General features: G+C 37.6%; 1 protein-coding gene across 1 annotated transcript in view; it reads left to right on the plus strand.

Annotated features, from left to right (window-relative positions):
• Positions 1-27,912, plus strand: part of THSD7A (thrombospondin type 1 domain containing 7A) — a 287,968-nt gene that overhangs the window by 161,193 nt on the left and 98,863 nt on the right. Inside the window, exons 4-7 of the mRNA XM_055804369.1 lie at positions 496-1,327; positions 17,463-17,711; positions 19,248-19,429; positions 25,567-25,722. Of these exons, the coding sequence (XP_055660344.1) occupies positions 496-1,327; positions 17,463-17,711; positions 19,248-19,429; positions 25,567-25,722 (1,419 nt within the window). The remainder of the gene's footprint in view (positions 1-495; positions 1,328-17,462; positions 17,712-19,247; positions 19,430-25,566; positions 25,723-27,912) is intronic.

A 27,912-nucleotide genomic window follows, 5' to 3' on the forward strand; every position in this document is an offset into this window, starting at 1 on the left:
GTTTTTCAAAATGTATTCTTTTGTTATTCTTACTATTTAATACAATATGGAATGAAGAGAACACAATATTATTTGGCATCAAGGTGTAGAGAGTAGTGCAGTAGAAATGTGAAGGAAAAACCAAAACAGTCCAGTAAAGGGTATTTATGCAGAGAAAGTAGATTAGATTCCTGCCTTGGAGAGGCAGACTTTGACTCCCGTCTTGCTAGTCAAAACTCCATGATCACTTTGTGATTGCTCAGGTCTTAGTTCTCTGTGTGATTAATTCCTTGTAAGTAAATATTCAATTTCCCTAGGATAAAAAGTGAAATATATCTGTCATCATCAAAATAGAGGATGAAGAATGATCCCATACTTATATTGTGCTTTCTAAGTTTCCAGGAAAGAAATTCTTAGAGGAACAGGAAATGCAAAACTGGTTCTGTGAGCTCAGTTTTGCATCACAGCAGAAAAACACTTAAGTGTGCAATGTTAGCATCTTCTCTTGTTTTCCAGGTCCATGGGGGAGATGCATGGGTGATGAATGTGGTCCAGGTGGCATCCAGACGCGAGCGGTGTGGTGCGCCCATGTGGAGGGCTGGACCACGCTGCCGACAAACTGCAAGCAGCCGGAGCGGCCAGACAACCAGCAGAGCTGTTTTCGGGTCTGCGACTGGCACAAGGAGCTGTATGACTGGCAGATTGGCAGCTGGAACCAGTGCCAGCCCGTTCTGTCCCGCAGCCACGAGAAGCCCCTGGAGTGCCTCAGAGGGGAGGAAGGGATTCAGACAAGGGACATCACCTGTATCCAGAAATCCAATGGGGTGCCAGCTGAGGATGTCATCTGCGAGTACTTTGAGCCCAAGCCCCGCCAGGAGCAGGCATGCCTCATCCCATGCCGGCAGGATTGCATCGTGGCTGAATTCGCCCCCTGGTCAGAATGTTCAAAGACCTGTGGCAATGGGCTTCAGCATCGAACTCGGCATGTTGTGGCTCCACCACAGTTTGGTGGATCTGCTTGTCCTAACCTCACCGAATTTCAGATCTGTCAGTCTAGCCCGTGTGCTGCTGAAGAAAGCCTGTATAGCCTAAATGTGGGACCCTGGAGCGCATGCTCAGTGCCCCATTCAAGACAAATAAGGCAAGCAAGGAAACGCGGGAAGAATAAAGACAAGGAAAAGGACAGAGAAAAGGCAGTTCGAGATCCCGAGACTCATGAGTTAATTAAGAAGAAGAGGAATCGAAACAGACAGAATAGACAGGAGAACAAATACTGGGACATACAAATTGGTTACCAAACCAGGCAGGTCACTTGCACCCACAGAAATGGGAAAACTGCTGCTCTGAGGTAATCACTGTTTATTAGTCTGCACATCTTTTTCTCTGTTGAAGGTAAAGCATGCAGAAGTGCACATGTGTTATTTTACACAAGCCCGAATCTCAATATGGGGCACATGCTATTTCCATTATGAACATCCCTTATCAAGCTCATGGTGTTTCTGTGACATGAAACATGCAAACTGTGCTGGTGATCATACTAAGCATCATATAAATATGCACTGTTAAACTATGGTAACTCCCTAGCCTCTCTTTGTCTAAACAGATTTCCTCCAAAAGCTTGAAGATATTTTTCAAATGCCTGCTCTCTTTCTGTGGGCTCGGGCAGGTTTTCTCTCTCTAACAAGTCGTGTGTGTTTGGAAGAGGTGATGTTACTGCTTTTAAAGTTCTGGGCACAAAGACTTAACAGGAAGCTGGGCTAGGTCAGACTCACAGTAAAAGCAGAAAACAGAGAAATCTGATGCATGAGAAGTCAGTATCTATTCTTTCCAGTACCTTTTGTTTTGAAATAGAAGAGCATGAAATACTATTTGTCCTTCTTGATTCCTATAGCAAAATTCCTGGAAGGACTGTGAAATCTCTCTGTTCCTTCCACGTACTTCCTCTTTTTCTCTCTTATCTACGTTTTTATTCTGTCTATCTGTTTTTTCTGACATTTTGAAAAAAATAATTTATTTATTATTTTACTTTTCAAGAGTTTTGGCAGTCTCAGATGTTTTGATAACTTTTTATAGGCTTCTGGCTACATTTCTACAACTGTATTATCTTCCACTTGTTTGTTTTACCTGGCATTCTTGTGCTAGCTCATTTTTTCCCCCTAATTATCCTCCAGAATGTTTTTGTCCAACTCAAAACTCTTTCAGTATAGTTTACCTTTCTCTGTCTTTCGTGTGACTATTTCTATTTCCTTCCCTCTAGTTCAATGCATGATTATTCAGTTTTACTTCAACTGTGAAATGACTAAGATATCTTGCTGAATGAGGCTGACATCCATTGCTGCTATGTCCCTGTTTATGAACTTTTTTCAGGGTATTTTACTTTGGAGTTTTTGTTGTGCCAGTTAAACATTCTGTCATAGAACTTGCAATCGCTTCGAACTTTCCTCTCTATTTTCCTCTAATAAAATTATATATTATAGTTTTTCAAGTGTAGTTAATATAGTTAATATTTTTTGAGTATATATATCCTTTCAAGATAGGATTCAGCAGTAAAACAGTAAAATGATGAGAGGTATGATGAGGCGTCCCTGGCTTCAGGGAAGAACAGAAAAATTTTGTTTAGTTGGAAGGAGGGACATGCAAGTGAAGACGTCTAGTGTCTATGAGTATGTAAAAACCCGTCACAAAGAAGAATGGAACAAGCTATTCTCTCTGTATTCTGATTGTATAGGAAAAGCAATAATGGGCTAATCACAGCAGTGCTGCACGAGGTTAGACTTCTCAATACTGGGAATAGTGAAGCTCTGGAAAAGATTGCCTGGGGAATGCGTGGCACCTCCATCCTCGAAGGTTTATAATAGGCTAGAAATGCATGTGTGAGTAACGGCACACCTTGAGTAATTTTTGGTTAGGGAAGGGGTTGACTGCATGCATTTTTGCAGTCTTTTCATAGCTCTGGTTTTTCTATGGTTCTTTCATATTTTGACCCATGTTTGGATGATTATCTGCACAAGGAATCTCAAAATCAGTTTGCTCAGGCAGTCCCAGGTGTTGGCTGAGGCACTGTCTCAGTGCTGGTACAGAAAGAGGTTGCCTTTATCCTTTCCTTTTCCAGCCTTACATCATGCAGCCCACACTGCCTAACCCAGAAACATCATTACCCTTTAAATACAGGGAATAATTTATTAAGCATATCAGTTGCTAGTAGATAGCAGCCAGGTGCCCTGTTTGAAAGTTCCCAAGTTTTTGTAAGGTTCAACAAATAATTCAGAACTACCATGTCAAAAAAATATTTTTTAGAAGTAAAAAAAAAATGGGGGGCAGGGAAACATTCATATGCTGAGGCTCTGATAAATCATAAAAGAAAGTAATATTTTAATTGGAAGTCAATGATATACTTATAATCTTTACACTCATTTTTGAATTCATGCATATCAGTAATGCTATCTTAATTTCAGATACCTCAGTGTATACATATATATATGCACACTTCAGTCTGTAGCAGGAAAATGGATAAAATCCTCTTGCTTGAGGCAGTGAAACAATAGATAATACAATGTAGGAGTGATTCTTCAGAGGAGAAAATGATACAAATGGTGCAGTGGGCATTTTGATGTCTAATGGATATAATTTAATGTTGTAAATGCACAAAGGATTTCTAATGGTCTTCACATCAAGCTTAACATAGAATCTTTTTTCCAGTTGGATAGTGAAAACAAGAAAATTTGGTTAAATGACTCATGTGAGAAATTCCAGCACTGATACCTTAGCTTTGAGAGACCTATGTATATCACCTATATTTCTGTTTCATTTAAGCTGCACTCTCCACTAAGTAGTCCAATGATTGATTCTGTGATTGCATTCCAGAATCTTAAGTAATAGAATTATTTTTCTGCCCAGGTTGTCAATGCAGCCTGCTCAAATGATTTTATAATCTTCATCACATAGTAACTGTGTTACTAAATAATGTAGACAACTAAGGTGACTCTAAAACGTGCTGTGCTTGTGTGAAATGCTCTTCAGCTTGAATAGTCCATTTTCAGGGAGTTTTGACTTTAGCAATCAGAAACAATCAGCCCCCTGGCAGCATGACTGAAAGAAGAAGAAAAACCCTCAGGCGAGTAATACTTTTTGCAGAGGTAGCAAAATTAGTATAGTATAAAAAGGGTTTCAAAAAAACAAGTTTCAGAAGGGTGCTCCGGAGAAAATAGGTCTGTAACGCTGTCAGCAAAACTTCAAAAAGGCAAATTCTCTTGACACATCAGCACACCAGGCAGGGTAAAGAGAAGTGAAACAAGAAAATCAAAGTGTAATTTATACATTTTATTGCCAAGTGAACAATACATAGTCTTCCGTGAAGGATGAAATATTGGATTTTGTATTGCTCATTCTGCAATAATGTATGAGTTACATGGCCTGTATTTGCCTTATGTTTCCCTTAGTTTGAAATTCTGGTACAATGAAAATATCTTAATAATAGAAATGTTGGAGAAGAAAGAATTCAGTAATTAAAGGTGATTTACATGACTGCTCTAGATAGCTAAAAAAACCTGGGCAGTGTTGCTGTTAGTGTAGAGGACAGTACTGATCCTCTGAAATGTTTTCTTCTCAGTTTTGGTGAAAGTAGAGTATGCCAGAGGTCTCACAGAGAGCTGTTAGGCAACGAACTGTCAATGTGGAGAAACGTAAAATGTATGTGAAAGTTCATGTTGAGTTACAAATCTGTTTGCACTATTACAAGTTGTGATTGTGCCTCATGTTAAACTTGTCATTTTCTATTGTAATATATACTCTGGTTTTGCATTCTCCTACTCTGCCAAATTGTTACTATTGATTCTCAAACATTTGCTCCTAATTGTCTTCCTGACCAGACTTTTTGGGGAGGTCTAAGAAAAAAATATTTTGTTTTAGCAGTGTTTAATTCATACAGCCATTTTACTGAAATGTTTTGTTGAGTACCGACTGGATTGGGGAAAGAATTTGATATTCAGAACTGGAGCAGGTTATGAGCACAGACGTTTGTAACTGTAGGAACATGGAACTAGAGTATCTTCTTGGCCTGTATGTTTCTGCACTTCAGCAAAGATTTTGAAATCTTCTGACAAAGTACATGAAGATCCCCTGTAGCAGTTGGTCCACAGGCATGGGGGCAGCCTGCAACTGCTAAGAATCACTTAGCTCAAATAGCTGCAAAGGGGGCTGTAGTCAAAGCGGTTCTACAGGGATGAAACTGCCTATTAAAAACACCCAAACAAAACAACAAACAACAAAAGCCCCAGGGATTTCTGTGCTATTTCCTTTCTCTATCATTTGGATATCGTTTTTTTTATCTTGCTTAAACTGGGACAAAAAAAACCCTGTAGGAATGAGGGGAGAAATGGAGGAGACCAAGTAGGAAACCATCCCCACCAGCTGCAGCCCCCAGAACTGGTTAATATTCTCATGGCAGCACCTCTGTGGCAGAAACCTGTTTGTGAAGCTGAACATTACTGATAACTTGAAGTGAGAATTCAAGAAACAACAGTAAAATTTTAGATATATTTAGGGCTTTTATTCTTTGTTGGGAAATAACCTTATGCAGTAACAGCAGTGAAACATAATGGGAAAGAAAAGGATCCAAAATTTAAGAAATGCTGACAAGTTCCTCAGTGGATTAGTTTTAGCTCCTTTATGCACTTGATCATATGATCATGTTTCATTTGTTTCACCTCTGTGCTTCTCAGAAAGTAATTATTTGTTATTTCTTTTCATCCTCCTCACTCATTCTGTGCATTCATGCAATAGCTAGCAAACTATATCCACCCCTTGTAATGAATTAAACTCTCTTGGAAGTTTCCATCATGGTGTCATTGCAGTGCTTTACTAGCTTTCAAGTTTGGGAGAGTCTGAGCTTTTATTTATTCCAATATTATAGCTGAGACAGGAGAGATGACAGTAGGGCCAAAATTATTGAATTGTCTTGCAAATTTTGGGCATTCAGTTTGAGAGTATATAATGCCTGTTTTTTCATCAGTTTGGTCTTTTTTTTGTTGGTTTTTTTTTTTTTTTTTAGATAGTATTTGCTTAAAGCACAGCCACTATATTCACTACTGGCCACAAGTCTTAAGCTGGATAACCAGGGGCTGAGGAATTAAAGAATGGCGAACTGAACATGCAGGCTGATGAGCAAGTGATACTCCAGATGGGTTGGCAGAAAAAAAGAATCTGCTCCTCTAGGATGCCATTTTAACTTTTGTCCATCTTCCCAGGTCCTGAAACCTCCTAATCCAAGTGCTGACCTTCCAAATCATGCAACAAATGCCTCCATCCACTTTATGGACTCTCACTCTTCTTTTAAATTATAGGCTGTGTGAAGGAGGAAGATAAAAAAAAAAAAATAACAGCATAAGCCTGTTACTTTCTTTATGCCATTGATCTGAAGAAGCAGACAAGTCACCCTGAGGTATACGCTGTTAGACAGCAAACAAAAGAGACATTCAGACATATAATACAGCAGCTTAGTTTGTTGGACCCTATAATATACTCCTTACTTAGAAAAAGTCTTAAAAGATTCTCAGTACCTCTCTGAACTGTGCCATGAGGCAAGAGGCAGAATGGGTAATCTGTATGAATGTGGTGGTGGCTAAGGCCCAGTAGCTTCAAGGGGACAAACTGTGGGAAGGTGAGGGAATAGTGTTGTAGAGATGAAGGAGCATAAGCAACCTTTCACTTGCTCATTGAGGGCCAGACGGAAGTATGCATGTCTACAGGTGTTTTTTATGTTACTGGAAAGGCTGTTTTTGTAGAACAAGCTCACCACACTTTAAGGGTTGAGAAGCTGTAAGTGGTTCACTAACAGCACACCTGTAAATATCACATCTTTGGATAATAAGCTATATACAATTACCTTGATAAATTAACTTGGGGTCATATAGAGCGCATGCTGTTAACAATGGAGAACAGGGAAGAGTCATCTTGGAAGAAAAACCTCCTAATAGGTAAAAACTGCAAGGTAATTGTCAGATGCATTGGGATAATAAAAATGCATAATGTTATTAGAGAAAGAGGACACAATCATATTGCTTTCTGTTTTCCACTGTGCTTTTAGAATTTCCACGAATTTGAAAGTCAGAAGCATCCCATATATTTTTAATGTGATTTTGGTGAAGAAAGTAGTTTCTGTGAATATGTATAATACTATTCACTGAGTGTTCCTTTCTATTCTAAGTACCTGCTCCATCTCTTACCGAGGCTGCTGTTTTGACAGTCGCGTGTCAGTATTGCTATACATTTGACATACCATGCCAAGATCTAGATTTAAGATGGAAACGTACACACTGTGCTGAATAATTGAAACAACATCAATGAACCATTTCTTTCTCCATGCCATATTTTAACTCTTTTCATATAGTGAACTCTTTTCATATAGTTCTGTCATTTAGATGTATGACATTCATATATTTCTGTACAAAGCATCAAGACTGGATGCCTTTCTAGAATACATTTTTTATTCAAATACATGTAATTGGTCTTCCTCAGCAAAATATAATAGCCTGTAATGTAATGGGGGTCGAACCACCTGTTCTGATAATCTCTTGTGGCCATAAATCCCATGCATGAACAAATGAATTCTATGAATGGATGCTATGTTGAATTTCTAGCCTTAATTTGGTAAGAGATTGAGATGCAGATCCCCAGAATGGCTGAGTTGGGTACTTCAGTGCTGAATTTTCAGTGGTCCCACTGAAAATAAAATGTTCAGCATGCCTTCTAATACTGACCACTTTTTTCTAAATGTTGGAGACTGAAATGAAACCAGTGATATTGTTACAGCTAAGCATCAATACAGGGGAAAAACATCTAAAATAATACCTGAAACAAAACTACTATTAGTAATATAATTTTCAGTATTTTTAAAAATTATTTTAACTTCAATATTGCATATTTTTATTCATGAAGTTTGGCATTCTGTTATTTTTTCTTTGTTAATAACCCCATGAATCTAACTGTTAGGATCAAAATAAATGCTGGTTAATGCTATTTAACAAAAATTCCCACTGAAAAAGGGAAATTACCCTCCCAAAATAAGCTTTAAGAATTCATTTATTCTAGATGACTTTTGCCAAATAACTTTATCAGTTTTAAAATTACCTGTAGCATGTAGCATGGGATGTGCATGCATGTCACTGTACCATTGGATTGTGAAAGACAGTATCTTTTCCTAATACTTTCTGCTTTCTTGTCTGCTCAGATGCTCCTGGTATCTGCAACAACCCCACAGCAGCTGTTTGGGTGGAGTAAAACTTCTTGCTTTGCCTGTATTAGCTAACATATTTTTCCATGACACAGTAGCTGTAATCACTGTTTTTTCTCCCATAATGTAGAAAGCCTGAGTGGTTTTGTTTTTTTCAAAACATTTCTGGCTGTGCATAATTGTTGGCAGAATTAAAGTTGTGAAAGAATCATGGGAAAGTAGTCTTGTGAAAAGGACTTAGGTGGACAGTACTTGAATTGTAAATGAAGAAAAGTGGCCTCATTGTTGGTGTGATTATAACAGCCCATTATACTGTGTGGTACTAACAGTTTCTCAGAACAATGTACAACATGACCAATACTAAACAGTGCAGCTTTAGGGAAAAATTAATCAGGACTATATCGTGAGGGATACTTGTTACATTTTGCCACTAGGAAAAGGTACAGGCACTGTATTTTCACTAACTGCTTTAAAGAAACAAGTGTGTACCAACCAAACTCTCAAGGACAACTAGACTTCACAAATTCCAGTTTACATCTTCAGAGTAACTCATGGGGGTTATCTAAACTCTAGATCTAAATCACTTTTCTATGATTCCTGCTGTCTAGTACCTGCTCATTAAACAGATTCTTTTTTCATTTAATTTTATTTATGAGAAAATCAACTGTGTTTTTCTTTATACCAAAGAGTTTATCACAGTATCTTTCAAAATGCAGCTATACCTTTGATCCAAGAATGGTATAGAGTTTGTTTGTTTGCTTTAGGGGTTAATGTATCCAACAGGCTGTATAAACCCTGAGAAGAACACTGCATAGAAGATAAATAGCTTGTTGCAACTCATTGGGACATCGTGCTTGATTCTTGTCTCTGTATGCTGACTCCAAAATCCCTGTTACTCATACTGACCATCTTTTAAGGCTTTATGGTGGTCAGATAAGGACCAAGGAGACCCTACATCTTGAATATTAAGATCTGGATTTAGTCCCAAATAACACAGAAGATTAATATTCAGCATGAATATTACTGGATTTTGTCAGGCCTCCTGACTGGTAGAGTGATCATTCAAGGCTGCCGTAGAAAATTGCACACATAGCTACATGTATTTCAAAGGTTCATTTGACCTTCTGAGCTGACCAGATTATTTCTTGAGGTAGTTCTGTCAGAGGATGTGAGGATCCAGGCTGTGGCACTGCCCACGGGTGGTCAGATTTGCCAGCAGTGTAAGCCTGAGCTTTTCTAGGGTGGGTGGTGCGGGACATGTTTTACTCCTTCACTGTGAGGTTGCAGTTAAAGGAAGCCGATGTGGCCTTTGGAAAGTGTTCCATATAGTCTCATGTTTCTTTCAGCAGTCTACTGACATGTAAGCAAACTTTAAGCAATCTACTGAGAAAATTAAAATATGCTTGTATTCAAATCCTGGTTTCATTTATTTATTGTTTTAAAGGTTCTTTGGGAGTTGGGTCAATGTTAATTCATAGCTGTAGGATGTCTTGCAAGGACACTGTCCAGCTTAGTGGTTTGTTTTGGTGGGGTTTTTAATTTTGCTTTTCTTTTAAATCACAAATCTACTTTCTGATACTTTTCCAGAAGCTTCCTCTAGCTTTAGTTTGCCCTTTGGTCAAAAATGCAGCCTCGACGAGCCTGCTTCTGTGTATTTGTGTTTGTGTGTGTAATTTTGGTTTTCAAGTGCTAAAGTAACATCTAGTTTTGGTGTTCTCTAAGCAATTTGTCACTGTTCCAAGTCTTTCTGCAGACAAGTTTGTTAGGTCAAATGGGCTTGTGTGTCAATAGTTTTCATCTTGTGGCCGGTAGGAAACACTGAAACCCATTTTCCTAATGGTATCCAATGATGTAATGTCTCATGAGATCAGCAAGACTTCTAGAGAGACTCTCATGGTTCCTGATGATGCAGCTGGTTGTGGGAGATGCTTGATGGTGTACAGGACATTCAAGGCCAGGAAATGGTTAAATCATTCTGCTCTGAGGGAGCCCTGCTGTGTTTTCTTTTATCTGCCAGATAGTCTTGGCTCTTCTTCCTTAGTGTTTAGATGAAGCCACTTAAAAACCTGTTAAATGATCCTGGATTTCTTTAGCATGTTGATCCTGCTTTGATCTGAAACTTTCAGAAGCAGCTCACTTTTTCTGCTGAACTGCTGAATCTCCTCATATCATACTCAGTATGGGTTTCTTCCAGCCAGTTAGCTTAGGTTTTGGTTATGTCTTCTTCACTCCTCTCAAGCTTTTAATTCAGTCAGTCAGTCTTGAGTGTTCAAAACATAATTATGTTGTTGGGGTTTTGCTTTGGAATACAAGCAGAGCTTGTATTTTTTGCTGAAAATGGAGTAGCCTTCTTCAAAAAGAATGACAATTTTCTTCCCCAAAGGTGCGGTTGTTGAACTTCTCAGCAGACAGAGCACGTTCTGACCCCAGACCCCGTCCTGATCACGAAGGGCATGTGATATCTAATCCCTGTGGTACTATATAGTATGAGAGATGTAAGGGGAGGAAGAACACAAATTTTCTTCCTATTTTTTTGTGTGTGGTGTCTGAAAAGGTCGATGTCTGTTTAGTGTCTCTTAATAACGCCTGCTGCGCTGAGCTCTCATGAGGATGGTGAGACATGGGAGTGTCTGCTTTCCACACTAGGGCTGAGCGTAGGTCAGACATGCCAGGGCTTGAGCAGCCTGTTGTAGGTGTAGGTGCAGGTGCAGGGAACTTCAGAGGCACAAATCTGTGCATGAAAGGTCAGTTTTCAATTTACAGGTAAAATTCCACTTAAGTCCTTTTCAGTCTACCTCAAACCCATGGCTTTTGTTTCTCATGAGTGCCAGAAGTTTATGTTGGCATCAGTATCTCTCCTGAATCATAGCCATGTTGTTCATTTCAGAACAATGGACATCTCTGTATGTAATCAAATGGGAAGTCATCTGGAGAAAAAGTAAATACCTCAGAATTCCAGGAGAATTTATACAGTGAATGAAAACAAGGAATAATAGCTGTGAACATTTCATTAAAGAAAACCAAAGCCGAATGTTGATAACGGTGAAGGAATGGAAAAAATATGGCAAAATAATGCCAACAAGAATTATTAAAGAGACTGTTTGGCTTGCATTAACCTTGTCAGTTGGGTTTTATTACTTTAAATTATAGGTAAAAACAGTAAATAGCAGTTCTTAAATATCATCACTGGGTGAATAAATTGAATTTATTGTAAAAGACAATACAATTTTAGGTTTAAATTGCAACCCTCACATTGGAGCTCTTTTACATTTGAACATGAAGAGCAGCTGTATTGGGAAAGCAGCAAACTGATCTTCAAAATGGTGTCTCCTTAATACCTTAGATCTGTGGACTCGTAATTCCATTAATTTATAGATTATCCAGATATAACAATGTGCAGATATTTTGGGAGTGTCCTCAGAGTGAATCTTGAACAACCCTTAAATCCAGGCCAGTTTTACATCTCAAAGTTGCACATGCAGTAGAAAGGATCTGTAATTGCAGAATATAACTGTGTTCAAGTAAAATGAGATTAAGTGGAAAGGAACTCTTGGACCTAACAGAGACACTTGAGGAGACAGCTTATAGAAATCCCTAAGCTCACAAATGCTACAGAGCAAGTGAGTAGAGTATGGTCTGAAGTAGAGTAAGGTCTGAAGTCAGAAAGTGAAATTTACAGAGCAACTTTAAAGCAAAAATAACTAACTGCAGTTATTAACAAGTAAAAAAAAGTGTGTAACCCATTGTTTCCAAGATTATGTAGATGCCAAAATCTTATCTGGATTCGAAAGCATTTGCACTAATTCACGGAGGAAAACTGTATAAAGGGCTCTTCAGTGCAAAGATACAACTTGTGTGCAGGAATTCTTTAAGCCACAGTTTGCTGGAAAACCAGTGTGTATGCTGGGAAAATGTGACCGAATACTTGCTGTCTTTCAATTTTCACCCTCCATTTGCTACTGCCAAGGCAGGTAACAGACTGCATGGATTATTAGTTAGAACCACTCAGCCATTCTCATGCTGCTGTTCATCTTTTCTTGTTAACTCTTCTTGCCAGTTATCAGTCCAATATGTTATGGAAGAAACCAGCAAAAGCAGAAAACCCCTTACTTGTACATGTATAGCTTATGGAGTAAAATGAGTCCTGTTGCCTTGCTTAAAACACATTTATTTTTCCTATTTATTATGCATAAATTTAGAGACCAGTCCTATGGTCATGCATTACCAAGTATTTGGCTTTATGCATGTAGTATGCATGGCTTTATTTATTGGACAAATTTAGGAAAAAAAAGATTTTTTTTCTAGTTGGGCTTATAGAGGAGGAAATTCCAATGATCCCTTCCACGACTTTTCTACACAACTTAAAAGGTAAATTTTGAGACTGAGATTACAGACGCTGAAATGGGCCATTGGCATACAAAATTAAGTTGTCTGGATTTTTAAAATTGTAAAAGCATGATTTACTTTCTAATAGAAATTTAGGATACCTCAGAAATAAATATTTTGCCTCTTGACTAATCTGATTTTATCACACATTTGCAAGCTTATCTTCCAATGAGGAGACTGCTTTCAGCTGCACACCTTGCTCATTTGTACGTGGGTACCATACATGCAATTTACTCCAAGCTTGTGCCTCAAGCTTCAATCTGTGTCTGTATAGCCTTAGTTACCCCGTAAATTACTTTGAAATCCCCAAGGGGAACCTTCCTATCTAAAGCAACATTTAGTTTTTATTTATTGCAGTAAGAGCAAAAAGGAGGCTACAGAACGTGAGTAGACACAAATTGCTGACCACACATCCCCAAAAGAGGTTGAGCAGCAATTATGTTCCATATTTTGCCCTTTGAACCAGCATTACTTTTTTTTTTTCATTTATCTCATCTAAGTATTTGAGGTCAGGAATAGGTTTGATGTTGGCTTAATAGCAATAGGGTTCGTTTATCCCCTGGGATGTTTTTGTTTGCATGGGATTGCCTTCTCTTTCCACTGTGTCATCTACATGCTTATATACTTTAAGTGTCAGTTCCCCATTGTATCTATGTATTGTCTGAAATGGTACTTTCTCAAAACACAGCCTTACTTCAAATCGTATAATGTCCTCTTCCCTGCCAAAAGACAGACACTTAGAGCACTGTCCTTTGAATGTATTTACTGGATTGAGAGAAAGTACCCACAGACTTTACATGTTACTCTTATGCTACCTGTTCTTGTAGGCAGTTTGCTCTGTTGACTTATAAGAGAATTTTAATGCAACTCATGTACTTTTCTTTGAGCTTTCCAAGCTGTTATCTGGAAAGAACTATATGGGTCGATAGTGAGGATTATGTGTATTCCCTGTACTTTTTGAATGGCTGACTTTGTATATAGTGTATACTTAGATGTTACTGAAAGTACGCAGAGCATGGAGATGTTTGATGCAGAACTTCTAGTGGTTTGGCTGGTATCATGACACGAATGTGAGCTGTCTGTTTTTATCTTCTGATCTGTTACCTGCTCATTTGCTTTTTTCTCCTGTGAGAAGATTCATCCAACTGAGTAACTAAATCAGATGCATAAATCCATCAGCAAGTGCAGAGCGATTTACATGAAATTAAGCTTTGCTTTAAATTATTTGCGGAGACCAAATCTCTAACATTAGGTACCAGACCCAGAAGATGCTATTTTGTGTAACAAAGACATTCCCAAGTTTCAATGAAGGATCAATCTATGCAGTTTCTTGGATCAGACATTTAAAGGAAATGTGACCAGCCTTCTCAGCTAATGTATTGCATACACTGAACTTTTAAAATGGCATGTGCATCTTTCAGAGTTAACATTTTTATACAATACACAATTAGTAAGTTTAATTATGAATGTCTGTCTATATATAGTCACCTGCACTGAAAGGTATGAGAAACATCTGTTTCTCTTGATAAGATAAAGTTTGAAAATCTTTTGAAGATCTTTTACAAGTGTCAAGAATAGTAAGAGAAGAGAAAAGATCTTTGAAAAATGAGAGGGGACTTTGGAACATCAAATACATTGTTCCTAAATTTTCTGGGAAAGGGGGATATGTAGGGATGCAACATGTAATTAAGCGTAGAGTAGTTTAGTTGCAGATAATAGATATACATGCACTTGGGACAGGGAAAGGTGGTAGTGAGGGAAAAGATTTGTAATCTGCTCTGGAGACTACTTTGTTCCCTTCAAAGAGATTGAAGCACTTCCATAATAATTTACTTAACTAAAGAGTTTTAACTAGGTCTTGTTTAGACAGATTTGTAATACTGGGAGTTTAAATGTGATGCTTCCCTAGTCCCTCTGTGATCTAGAATGCAACACTTCTGCTGCTGCCTGCAACGTGAAGGCAAACTCTTGATAATAGCCATTTGTAATTAGTGCTCTGTTTCTCTAAATTGTTCAAGGAAAACCAAGTGTTAAAAGAAGAAAGAGCAGCTAATTTGCTTGTCTGACACTTCTTTTGCCAATTGTAACTTTCTTTGCCCTCTCAAAAACATAATATGACAGTATGTATAACAGTAAAGAGATTGTTTGCTGGTGACTTAGAACAGTATCAGTTAGTTGGTATTTACATAACACTGCAAGTGGTGCATAGTTTTAACAAGCAAGCAAGGAAATAAATGGATAACTCACTTTGCCTCTTGTTTGTCTCCTTAGTAATATTTATGATCTGGTTACAAGAACTTTAGAACTTAATAGTTTTATAGCTTATTTAAAATTAATTTTATAAGTAAATATTTGAAGTGAGGCATGCTTTAACTCTATTGCTTTACTTCTATCGAGGATCATAAGTAATGAATGGTATTAGTAATATAGTACAATTCTGTTTGGGTCCTCTTTGTACCTGCATATGGAATTAATTGATAACAAACAAGATAAAATGACCATTCTACTTACAAAAGCTATATTGACAACAGCTTTTAATTAAAAAAAAATAATAAAATTAGTATGAAGTAGAAGGTACTAGCCTCCTAAATCTATGCCACTGCCCAAATAACCCTTCAGTTGAGTCCTGTGAGCAAATCTAGGTCTAAATTTATAAAAACATTTTGCATCATGACCCACAGAGGGACTTTCAGCATCATGGTATTCAAGATTACAAGGCTACTGAAAAGCATGAAACTTCAGGAAGTCTTTTTGCATATATGGCAATAACAGTTTAAGGATCTGTGAAATGAAATTTTCTAATCTAAAGTTGCAGTAACACCTATGTTGAATTCTTTGTGAATGATCTAGTAGCACTTGGAGTCTGAAAAGTGTCTAGTACCTATAGTAATCTTTCAGGAAGTGACTATAACCTTTAAAAATTAATAGATATCATTAATTCGCAGGGCTTGCCTTAATTTTTAAGTGGAGTTGATTGACAACTCTCTGTTAAAAAGTTTTTTTTTTCCAATCTTTTGCCCATCTCAGAATCCATGAGGAATAGATCTATTCTCAAGTCATTACAATGTGTGTCTTTGTTGGATAAATGAGTCTATATGTTTTGGCAAAGGTACATAAACTCCTATACAGCATTTGACAGTACTGTAGTCTGATGACAGACGGGGTTACATGAAAGTGAAAAAAGTCCATTATTAAAGAACAATTTTCTCAAAAGCTTTGCGTGTCTTTCATCTGAAACAGGGTGTAGTTTCTGTCCTTAAGCAGAATAAATGTTGTATGTCATGTGTTAGGGTTTCTCCACCAACAACACCCCTTTAACGTAACAAGAACATAAGAAATCCCCTACTGAGTAAACTCCTGTGGTCTGTCGAGCCCAGAAGTGTCTCGGGCCTATTGGCTCCAGCAGCGGTAAAAGGAGATGCTATGTAAAGACCAAGCATAAGAGGCCTGGCTGCCTTTTGCAGCCCATTCCCTTTGTATTTCTCCAGTATCCTGAGCCAACGTATTAGGGATGGTGGCTAATATATCCCACCTTGTCATTTTAGTACCCACATATAGACCTATTGCCCACAAATCCATCCAACCTCTCTCTGAACGTGCTGACACTGTCTCTACAACCAGGACCTTCTGTTAACAAGCTGCAGAATTGCTCTTGTATATAGAAATACTTTGTTTGTCGTGTTTTTAAATCTCATTAGTCTCATCAAGTATCCCTTGTTCTAGTATTACAAAATTTTGCTAATAGCGGTTCAACATGATCTTGGATATATGGGTAGGGCAAAATTTTGTATGGCAACAAAATTGTTATAAATATTCCTTATTCTCTTTTATTTCAAAATGTGTTCTATTAAAAGGAAGAAAATGAGCCTTCATTGAGCCTACCATAGGACTGGTACTGAACAGTGTTTCATTGTGTCGTCTGCAGTGCTAATAAATCTTTTTCCTCCCTGTTTAACTACTTCAGAAGCCAGAATTTCATTCCAAGACAGTCATGGTAAATATATTTATGTTGCAATTATAATTAAGGAGTTAAAGTTATGATCACTTTAATTATAGTTTAGCTTCTCTATTGCTCATTTTCCTATTGTGAATCAAGCTTTACAGTAGAAATGTTAGTTTCTAGTTAGAATATAGCATTTAAAAATGCAGAGGCATTTAGAAGGAGAAAATGTTGCTGACAACATATGTAATATATGAATGAAGCAATCAGATGGGGAATGGAAATTACATGACAGCCTTCACGAGGAACAGGAAATTAAAGCTATGGATTCACTGCAGCAGGGAAAGCTCTGCTTTAAGGTAGAGATTATTCCCTTTTTAGACCATGAGGCATCACTGTGGCAATATACCAGCTGTTAGCAAAGCAAATTACTAGTGACCAAGTATTCAGTATATTTGACATTGTGTTTTTAAACAATTTTTACTCTGGAAATGAGAAGATGACCTTGAGCACTTGGTTCTCTTCAAGAACATTGTATAGCCATCTCTGTTATTAATCCTCTGGTTCATTTTTGTTCCAAGAAAAAATAATTGAGTATACCTAAAAATAAAAGATAAGCAGTGAAAATTGTATTTACTTCGTCTTTTGCACTTCTATATATGTATGAAGATTTATATTTTAATTTTGATCACAGATATGGCAGTAATGGTTGTTTCTAACTATAACAAAAAATATATCTAATTTCAGTCACTTTAACAACAAGCTGTTTTGCCTGACTTTTGGGGATCAAATACATGTGGACCGGACCTTAACAGCTTTACAAATATTTACCGACTTTGCATGTTGCAACAGATACTGCATTTCTGTAGGAGTTCATGACTGTCTGTGAATATGTGTGCTGAAAATTGTAATGTTCTGTTATTACAGCTTCTGCAAACAAGACAAGTTGCCCATTACATTCCAGTCCTGTGTGATCACGAAGGAGTGCCAGGTGTCAGAGTGGTCAGAGTGGACCCCCTGCTCCAAAACCTGCTTTGACATGACAACCCCTAAGGGGAATCGTACAAGATCACGGACCATTAAACAGCTCCCTATCGGCAGTGACAGTGAATGCCCACAATTAGAAGAAACAGAGCAGTGTGTTTCTCAAGGAGATGGTGTGGCACCGTGCATTACGTAAGTTGGTTCATTTCAGTTCTCCTTATACTAAAATGAAGAATTCAAATTAGCGTGCAGGGCTGGTAATGGAATATCAATCAAACTATTACTAAGGAGATAATAGGTTTGATTTTATTTCTTTTTCTCCTCTGTGTTCAGTGCTCTTCTTATTCAGTGCTCTTCTTAAAAGTCTGAAGAAGCAAATAGCTGCTTTATAGTTAAACCATTTCCTCATCTAAATACAGAAAAAGTAACAAATATGTATTTTTTTCATTTTTGAAAGAGAACGTTTATGCATATGCAGGCTCAGTCAAGACATAATAAATTACTTGTCTTAATTTGTCAGTGGTCTTTTCCCTACATAATGTTTCTACCAAAATCATGGTTTTCTGAAGTACTTGTCTGCAGACAAAATTCTGAATACAGGAAAGCGGTGATAAACATCTATTTAGCAGCCAGACTTTTTTAGTGAGACTCCTATTCAGCCCAACAAAGGCAACTGGGTCCCAAATGGAAAGTGGGAGAGACTAACAGTGACAGTAAATAAATTAACCCTGTTTAAAGTTTAGGAGAAATGACAGCAAGCACTTTACAATTCAAGAGATTGCTGTAATCCTTATCAACAAATCAAGATTAATATTAAAGTTCCAGCTGTGCTTTTTCTTTATCAGACTGAGAAGAGGGTCTGGGGAAATGTCATTCGATGCTAAGCATCTTTGACTGCAGTACATATTTTTCATTTAAGAGTTGAAATGTCATCTTTCCCCATCTCCAGCCACCTTAGGAAGCAGTTTGCTTGATTTAGCCTTAAAGTCCTTGTTGGGTAGAGAATTCTGTGGCATTTCTTGTGGTTTGTAATCCTGATTGGGGTTTAACTGGGAGTCACAGATTTTTGCTGTGCATTCACTGATTAGAAAGCTCACAGCTTCTCATCATTCATCAGTACCCAGCAGAGATGCTTCAGTACTGCAGAGCCATCTTCCTCTTGACAGTGAAAAAGAAACTTACTGAAAGGTTTTTCTGAAGTAATAATAAAAAAATACAATTATAGTTTTACCTTGATATTCAAGAGAAACTTCTGTCTCATATCAAAAAAGAACAGGAGGCTTTCGGTGGTTGTGGCTTTGTCCCTTCTCCTTTTCTGACTCTTCTGTTTCTCAGTGTGCACATTTTTTTGAAATCTTTGCTTTGGTTCATATAAATTGTCTAGTTCTAAACAAATGCTGAGTCACAATATTGACAGCTTATCTGAATATAGAGTTTATGTGTCTGTATGTCAAGTTTTTCTTCCCTCTAATAAAGTATTTATATGTGCAGTATGTTTCAGGAACTGAACAGAAAGGATCTTCCTAAAAAGTAATAATTTCAAATAAGAAATAATAGAGGAAAAGTTTTCACTCACATAAAATATCAGACAACATATCTCTGTGTGCAAGAAATTGCGGGGCTCAGGCCTTTTAGAAAATGAATAAAGCTGTTAAGGTGTTTCAGCTTGTATAATGTAATGCTGTGTAAAATGGCTTCTGAAGACCCAGTTAACAAAATTTGATCCAGGTATGGTTGGCGGACCACAGAGTGGACAGAATGCCGCGTCGATCCTCTACTTAGCCAACAGGACAAGCGGCGAGGAAATCAGACGGCGCTGTGCGGAGGTGGCATTCAAACCCGTGAAATGTACTGTGTGCAAGCTAATGAAAATCTCCTCTCCTATTTAAATACCCTCAAGGAAAAAGAAGGTAAATTTGATTCACTTGCAATTGAATTAGTGTGAAATCAGAGCACTCCAGCATGCCAGGACTCCTTGACAGCCACTGTCTTCTGTCATGAAAGCCTTATCTTGCAGTTTATTATTTTCTAGTTCAGATGAAAATGCTTAATTGCAGTAGCAGAGATTTCATTCTCTATGCTGAAAATATTGGTTCCTAGCTACAAATTGCTATTTCTGAATATCTATTGAAAAATAGTGTCTTATGTGAATGATGTTTCTTAGTAAGATAGAGCATGAGAAACTGGGGCAGAAATCCCAGATTCAGTTCCTTCCTTTACTGTAAATTTCCTGTGTGTCCTTCACCTGGGTGATGCACCTTGTGGTTTGATGTGCAGATGGAGTATGTCAATTCTGGCATGTAAGCTCAATATAGAAATATGTAAAAATACGGCTAGATGTCATTCTCAGGGAATTGTTTTTATTTATTTTTCTTTTCTTGATTTGGTCAAGTTCTTAAATCACTTTCAGGACTTCAAGCCAGTATAATTTTGTGGTTTTTTTTTTTTTCCCTAACTCAGAGGCAGAAGAGATTATTCCTTGGTACTGTTACAGCTTGTACAGCATCTTAAGAAAAGAGACTAGCTTAGGAGACAAAATCTTTAATTCATTTGGTAATATATGTGCTTGAGAACAACACTTGAGTATTTTGTGTTATGTCTACTTCTGCATACTAATGTAGCACTATAGATTTAGAAATTAGTGAATTACACTAAATGCGTTTAGCTTGTTAATTAAATTTTATCCTGTTCTGTAGCTGTTTCATATGAACACGTGGTATTATTAATAAATAAATAAATATAGCCACATATTTCAGGAAAAGCAACATCATTATACAAGTCATGTGTAATACATTTAGACCAGAGCTGACCAAACCGCAGGGTAGTGAGGTTTCTGCTGTGAGTTAAAGGTACTCTCAAACTTGCCATGGAGGTAGAGTTTGTGGGGAATATTAATGCTGACATGCATTTCAGCGTGACTGTTCGGATCAGTAGGATGTGACTTGTGTGCTCCATGGGCCCCACATCTGTATTTATTAAAGAAGCAGCTTTCAAGCCTCTTCATTTAATGCAAATCAGCTTCCGCCCAAGGGCTTTTAGTAAATCGCCTCTGCTGAACAAAGTTTAGATGCCCCTGCCTTGCAGTAAAGGAGTAAAACCTCCCGGCTAAGGAGAGGTAACAATAAAATCAGTGGCAGCTTACTGTTCAGAATGATGATTAGGATTTTGGTAGGCTGTGAAGTGTCGCCGGCTTAGGCAAGTGTGAAATCTGCCCTTATCAGACTGTGACAGGAATACGCGGAGCCCATCAGGAGGTAATCTCTGCAGGCCCCAGAAAGCTGATTAAAATGTAACTACTCTTTGGATGCATAAACATGAGAACAATTTTTCAAGAGCTCAAACTAAGGGTGAAGTGGGTCTTAGTTTAAAAGGGAGCTCTGGGGTGTTTCCGTATTAGGGGGCAGATTTTCAGAAGATGTGCTTCTCCACTCATTCTGCCTCTCTCTTCCCTTCCATCTTGGTGTGGGCAAGAGCTGTTCCCCAGGCCCTCCTAGAAGCAAGGATATCAGTGCCTCTAAAACAATACTATTTGAAAACTATGAGTAATTTAAGGATGGGAAAAAGCCCAGGGAGACACCTACCAGCTGTGGGGAAACACCTTCATTTCAGTGTGGTTTGCTGTTGGCTGTAGTGAATGCTGTCTCACTAAGGCTGCTTGGAAGACCTCCGTTCTCATATACTCACGGTGGTGTTTCCCTGTTATTTCAGAAAGTCAGTCACAGAGCAAGTCGAAGGCTAGTGCTGCACCTCTGCTATCGATCACTTTTGAAATAACAGGTAGGTAAATTAAGGCCTCTCACCTGGCCTTTCAACCAAAAGTGTCCAAAGGAGGCAACATCCCTTTCAGGGAAACTATCTTGGCTGTATGTGTATAATTAACATGTTTATATAACTCTGAAATATTTTAACTGATCTGTGCACTTTCAGTAAATTTCAGATCGCTTTGAAAGCGACAGGCCTAAACTCAAACTAACAAAGTTCATGAGCCAGCCAGGATGCTAGGACAGGTCCCTGCTCAACTCCTGAACCATTTAACAAGTGGCTGATTTTCCTCTTGATTTTGAGCACTGGGAATTGCTTCATTGCGTTCATCACAGCTGTTATTTCCAGTTCCTTTTGTAGATTTAAACACCAAGTTAGGGCTCCAGTAAGAATCTGAACTTTTAATACCTAGCTGAACCAGAATCCCTCATGGCATTTTGGTCTGTACTATCTTCTATCTGAATTCATGAATTTAGTCTTGAGGGAGTATTTGGTGTAGCAATTAGGCAGCTGACAATCAAGATTCCTGGAGGTCCCTGTCATTCTGCCATTTACTTGCCACTGACTTAAATTGTTTCATCTCTGTTCACCTGTTTAACTGGTTTAGTCGCAAAGTTTTTCTCAAGGTAAGCCTATGAGGAAGATTGTGTCATCTTTATCCAAGTACCTTTGAAACCGTTGATGCAGAATGAGGATGGGAGGAAAGTTTCTTTATAGGCATAAATTTACATCTGCAAACGCTGGCTCATTGTCTTGTTAAACAGAGAGGAACTGCTTACAAGCATGGAGTTGTGCAGTTGATTAGAGGATCAGGTCCTGAATTATCTACTGTCTTTTGATGACAGCATCCAGCATTGTAGAGAATGGGGAAGAATATGTATTCTTTCATTGCTGGTCATAATGTGTTTTGGGCTTGGGTTTTTCTTGCTTTTTTGAGCGAGAACACTTTGGTTGAAGAAATTTGCTCCTGCTTCTTGCTGTGAAACTGGTGTGACAAATGACCACAAGGAGGAATATGAAGTTGTGTCTGCTCATACTGATGCAGCCACATACAATTTCACCCTCCTTGACAGCCTGGTTGTTGCTGGGCACTAGTTTCTTGAGGGCTTCTGAAGAAGAACAGGGAGGTTGAGACCTCAGTAAATGTAGCAAATGCTTAAGAAAACAACTGTGTTTTTTCTTTTCAGTTCTTTGTAAAATGCAGACATTCAGGAAGGTGTCTAACAAGGGTATAAAATATATTCAGCTAAAATTTCCTAATATACTAGTTGATTTTGAGGACAGAGCGATATAATCTCATTTTAGTTTTTAGGTCACCACCTCAAACCTGAAATTCATTCAGAACTGAGACTAATGTTTTAGTTAGACTGAAGGAGAAAGAGATGTTATGAAAACGCATTCACTTTTCTTTCCATTTTTGGCCCAAAATTTGGTCAAACTCCACACAGAGCTTGTACTATTACACACAATCTAATCAGCATTTAGCATCACTTCCAAGGAATAAAGAATCTTCATTTCTGCCACAAAAGAGTCTGAAAGAACAGAGGTAAGACAAGGTCTTAAACTGTAAATTTCTGCATCGAGCATAATTTTCTTTGAAAGCATCTTTGCTAAATAATGAACAGCAAAAGATGATCTTATTTATACTTTTTTTGATGCTGAAAGAAATCCAGTCAAATCAACAGGAGCAAGAAGTTCATAAGATACTCAGGCAACGATAAGTTTTCTTATTTTACTGTCATCTCAAAGAAAGAATTCTGAGTAATCCTGGGTGAAATACACTCTGAGTGTTTGATGGTGAAAACACTTTTTAATAATCTGGAATATAATTTGCCTGTCCTGTCCTACTGTTGATTTTTTTTGTTTTGTTTTAAAAGCAATATATAACAGATCTGGTAGCAGACATTTGTACATCACTTATGTTCTAAGAACACCATTTCAAAAATATTTTAGCATATTGAGAAATTTATTGATAGCACTTACCTGTCCCCAAAGCACTTCTTCCTTCCCCTACACTCTGGTGAGTGATGGAAAAGGCAGATATTTTCAGACGGTGTTTTCATGATAAGTTTATTTAACAACATTTGCTGACAAGACCTGGAGTTCTTACTGGTACCTCCAAAAAAAAAAAAAAATAGAAATAGCATTCCTGTTACTTAAGTAACCCTCTTTAAAGCCAAACACAGTCACATTTCCTCATATTTTACAGTTTCAGGACCATCACAAATTTAGCTTGAAGCTAAATGAATTTTTACAGTAGCAGTAATACCTTCTATTAGCATACTCTTAAAAAAAAATCTGGTTGCAATATGGAACATCTGGGATATGAAAATCATCTATTTAAAGCTTCCTGATGATGGGCCTTTGTTATTTTCCTGAGTAACATCCAATGAACTAGTGTGATGGTAAGTGCTTTTACCCTGATGCAGGCTGGAGATGAAGCACAGCATTCCTCAGAACACTTTCTGTGTTCCCTGAAGCAGGGCTGCATCTCAGGGGTGTAATTGACCCTTAATTTCAACTGTCTCACTTGGGTAATTCCCCGATTAAATCAAGGTTAAAAAAGTATGGTTAGCAATTACTTACTCTTTTTCTTTTTATTATTAGGAACTATTCAATACAAATTCAATTACAGGCAAATTATGTTTATATATATCCATGTTTTACACAAGATATGCATATTATGTAGATTATTATGCATGTTAGGTGCGCACGTCAAACTTACTGTAAAATTTAATGTGCTGTCATAAAATTTAATTCTGACATAGCATTATGCAAATGTTGGAATATTTGTTGCTGTATTATTTTGTGTTGAGAGATTGGTGAGCTGGAGGCAGTAAGGTTAAATGACTATCTGCCATCTTCATGCCTTCGTTATGTGGAGCAACATAGTGTAAAACTGTGACAAAGGAGGCAACACTGGAAACCAGAATAGGGTGATGATTTGCCATTTCCTTTTCCCCTTAAGAAGTAGAGAATTGAATGCTTTTTCTGTAACTGGAAAGATCATCTACTTAGAAAGCCTAAATGGAAAGACACACACATATCTACAAATGAGACCATACCTTAACAACCTGATGTTTACTTTTATGATGTATCTGTGGTTAGTGATCTCATTTTTCAGAAGGAAATTTTGTCATATTCTGAACTTCTTTCAGAATATGTTTCACCAGAGAGCTCTTTCCATCAAAATAGACTATTTGTAGTGGTGGCAGAAAATTAATGAGGTAATTTTCCTGTGAAAGAATGCTGAGGGAGTAGGATGAGAGTGTTTTAAGTTAAGGAATTGCATGTTTCTTCAATCAATCAAAATGAATAAATATGGCAGGCTTCACTTTGCCTTATAGCAGTTATTCTCTTAGTGTAATATTTTTTCGAGTCCTATGTTATGAAAGAGAATTAAAATCTTGCTTGTAATGAAATGGTACATTTTGGTTTAGAGTTCTGTGCCTTACTCTGGCACCTATTATAGTTGTCTCATTATTTGTGTAACCTGGGAATTTAAAAGAAAAAAGTATGGAAGGAAACGGGTGATTTTAGCCTGTTCCAGGGCTTATTGATCCTTAAAGTACAGAAGAATCTGCCTTCACATGTGTCTTTATAGATTAATAATTCTTTAATGAAAAAATACCAATTGACTTTTGCAGAGTTTTAATTATTTTAAATATATTTTACATATATATTTTAATTTATGCAAACCATATATGTATCCAAAACAAAACCTTTCTTGAACTAAAGCAGCTAATGCAAAAATCTTATTGCTGACTGTGCACTTGAAGGTCTTTAGAGTAAAAGAAAAAACAAAATTTCATCCTAATTTTAACTGTGTTTCTGGTTATAGCTTAAAAATAATCTTCTAAATACTAATTAACCAGGCTTTTGAAGTTATAGTATCATATAAGAGCAAAGGGATTTATACAGCTTTTTTTTCAGTTTCTTAAGTGAAGACATACTCAAATAAGACAGCAGGACATCAATTTACATGGAGTGCAATGTGAACAACAATTGTAGTAACATAATCTATTCATTAAATGAAAGGCCTAGGTCCGTGAGGGTGCTCCAATATCTACAGTCTTCCTGACTCCACATAATCGGATTTGGCTCTGTTCATGCAGAGAGTAAACTGACTTCTGTTTCATTTTTTCTAGACAGGCATTTTTCCATCACTTCATCAGATTAAAATGATGAGATAGCAGCCTTTCAGAATGAAGGGATGTTTTGTCTTCTTAGAGCTGAGGATTGTGACCACTGACACATAAGAAATGTGTTGACTTTGTTTTGACAGCCTCGAGGCCAGTGGACCGTAAGCTGTGTACGGGACCCCTTCCCAGCACCTCCCAGCTGTGCCATATCCCCTGTCCTACAGAGTGTGAGACCTCATCGTGGTCAGCCTGGGGACCATGCACATATGAAAGCTGTGATGACCCTCAGGCCAAGAAGGGTATATAAAAATTCAATGAAGGCTTTTAATGGCAATTATTTTGTATTCCTGAGTCATTAGGCACCTCTGGCTACACAGGCATACTAAATTTTGTACCAAACTCTGAGCATCCAAAAAAACCTCATTGAATTAGGACTATATTTATCATAATTGGTTCATCAAATCTGGGAAATACGTAGGCTGTTTAGTAGATTTTCAAGGTCAATTTGGATTGTTACAGGCCAATTCCGGTTTCAAACCTTCCTCTTAAACTGGAAGGGATACTGTTTCTATATATGTATATATGGCACTTTCTTCAAAGGAGGACAGAAACAGCCTTTGAGATGCATAGAGTTCAAGTAATTCAAAGCTTTACAGTTCAGTAATAGCTTAAGAATTTAGCAGTCGGCATTAAAACATGGTCTGGCAAAGAGCTGGGACCATTTACAGTTGATGTGTTACACTGTTTTACTGACGACATATGTGCTGGTTTCAATTTTCACATTTTACAGTTTATTCCTATGCAGAACAGATTGCAGTAACCTGACATAAAAATAAGAAGGCATGAAATAGGAAAACAAGAATACAGTGACAGGGACCTCATGTAAGAAGTCAGCAGGTTTCTGGCTGTGAATGAGAAAAAGTGGCCTGGTCATTGCTGCAACATGATTATCTGACAAAAGCTGAGAACACAGGCTTGGTTCCTTGATCGAAAACACTCATAAGAAAGGGCAGCCGCATATGTCCAGAGGAGGAAACTGTAATTACCACGTTAGCTTAGCTGCTTCTTCCTGGTATACTGCTCACTACATTTCAGTGTGGGCAGCAGTAATGCAAGTTTTACAATGATGTCTCACAGTAATGTGACCCAGCCTTGAATCAATTCAAGAAGGAAAAAGCAGTTCAGTCTGTAAGCCTATTGGATTAGGTCTCCTCTGAATACAGCTGTCAAGTAGTCTGCTATTTCTGTTGCTGTTCCATCACTGAAAGTTCTACTACATTTTCAGGGTAATGTCTAGGTTTGTGAGACTGATTTGGATGCCTGCCTAATGTAGTTTACACAAGTCCTTTATTCCTGCACACATGAGCTGGGATCTTTTCTCAGCTGCTAATGTTTTCATCTAACCTGAACATTCTTATATTTCATGATTGCATTGACAGTTTGTCTGAGACGTTGTTGTACAGACACTCCCAGTTTTAGCAGTAAGTCTCTACATATTTCAGCAGTAGCCCTTTACTGTGGATCGTTTGACTTCTTTGTTGCAGTAGACACTGAAGTTCCATCTTTTTGTAGTTATATCAGCCTTTTGTGGCAGGCTCTGTAAATCATTTGGACATAATTTGGCTGACCTCTTCAATTTAGAAAAAAATCAATTAAAGGTACACGGAAATATATTTTTAAAGTTATATTTATTGTAATTGAATTAAGAGGCATGTCTTCAAACAAAGAATCAATTCTTGCACATACATGTTTGAAAAGTCACTCCTGTTTAGTTTGTGCCCTGGTAGAAATTAGAGAGTTATATGTAGTATTTTATAAAAATACCTGTTTATTACTAACCTGTCGGAATATTGCAATAAAACAAAAAAGACTGTGAAGAGATGTTAAAAGAAACAAACCCTTGCCAAAGTTAAAACATTCTGGTTAGGTATATCAGAAACTATAGAAAATCATTACATGAGAAACTATTTCCTGAATCCATTCAGTTTGGTTGTTCTGACTAAAGATTTCGTCTGGATTTCTCAACATGCCATCCTGAAAGTGAGAGAGAGGGTTTCTCTTAGAGGCAGACAACCTGGCAGATGACACACTATATAAAGGCCCATCAGTTTCTTTGATCCAAAATGAACTTAGGTAGTCTTAAGGAAATTTATAAATGTTTGCAAGGGAATATTGTGATGTTAATTACTGAAAATTTGTTCTAGGACTTATTTGGTTTATCCCTGTGGCCTGGCCTTTTCTGGCAATGTAGGGGTGGGGTTGGTGGGTTTTATTTGTTGTTTTTTTTTTTGGGGGGAGGGGGTGTTTATAAACTGATTTCACTTGATAATCCCTCCCTGTTGGAAGATCCCTGAGAAGAAAGCAAACAACATATTTGAAAAATTGCAACCCAGTGATCTAGTCAAGAGTTGTTAGATAAGATGGATCCACAAGAGTGATGCACAGGAAATGACTCCTGCCTCCCTCCTGGAGTACCTATGACTAGGATA

This window comes from Falco peregrinus, chromosome 5 (assembly GCF_023634155.1).
Source record: "Falco peregrinus isolate bFalPer1 chromosome 5, bFalPer1.pri, whole genome shotgun sequence".
In the NCBI taxonomy this organism is placed as follows: Eukaryota; Metazoa; Chordata; class Aves; order Falconiformes; family Falconidae; genus Falco; species Falco peregrinus.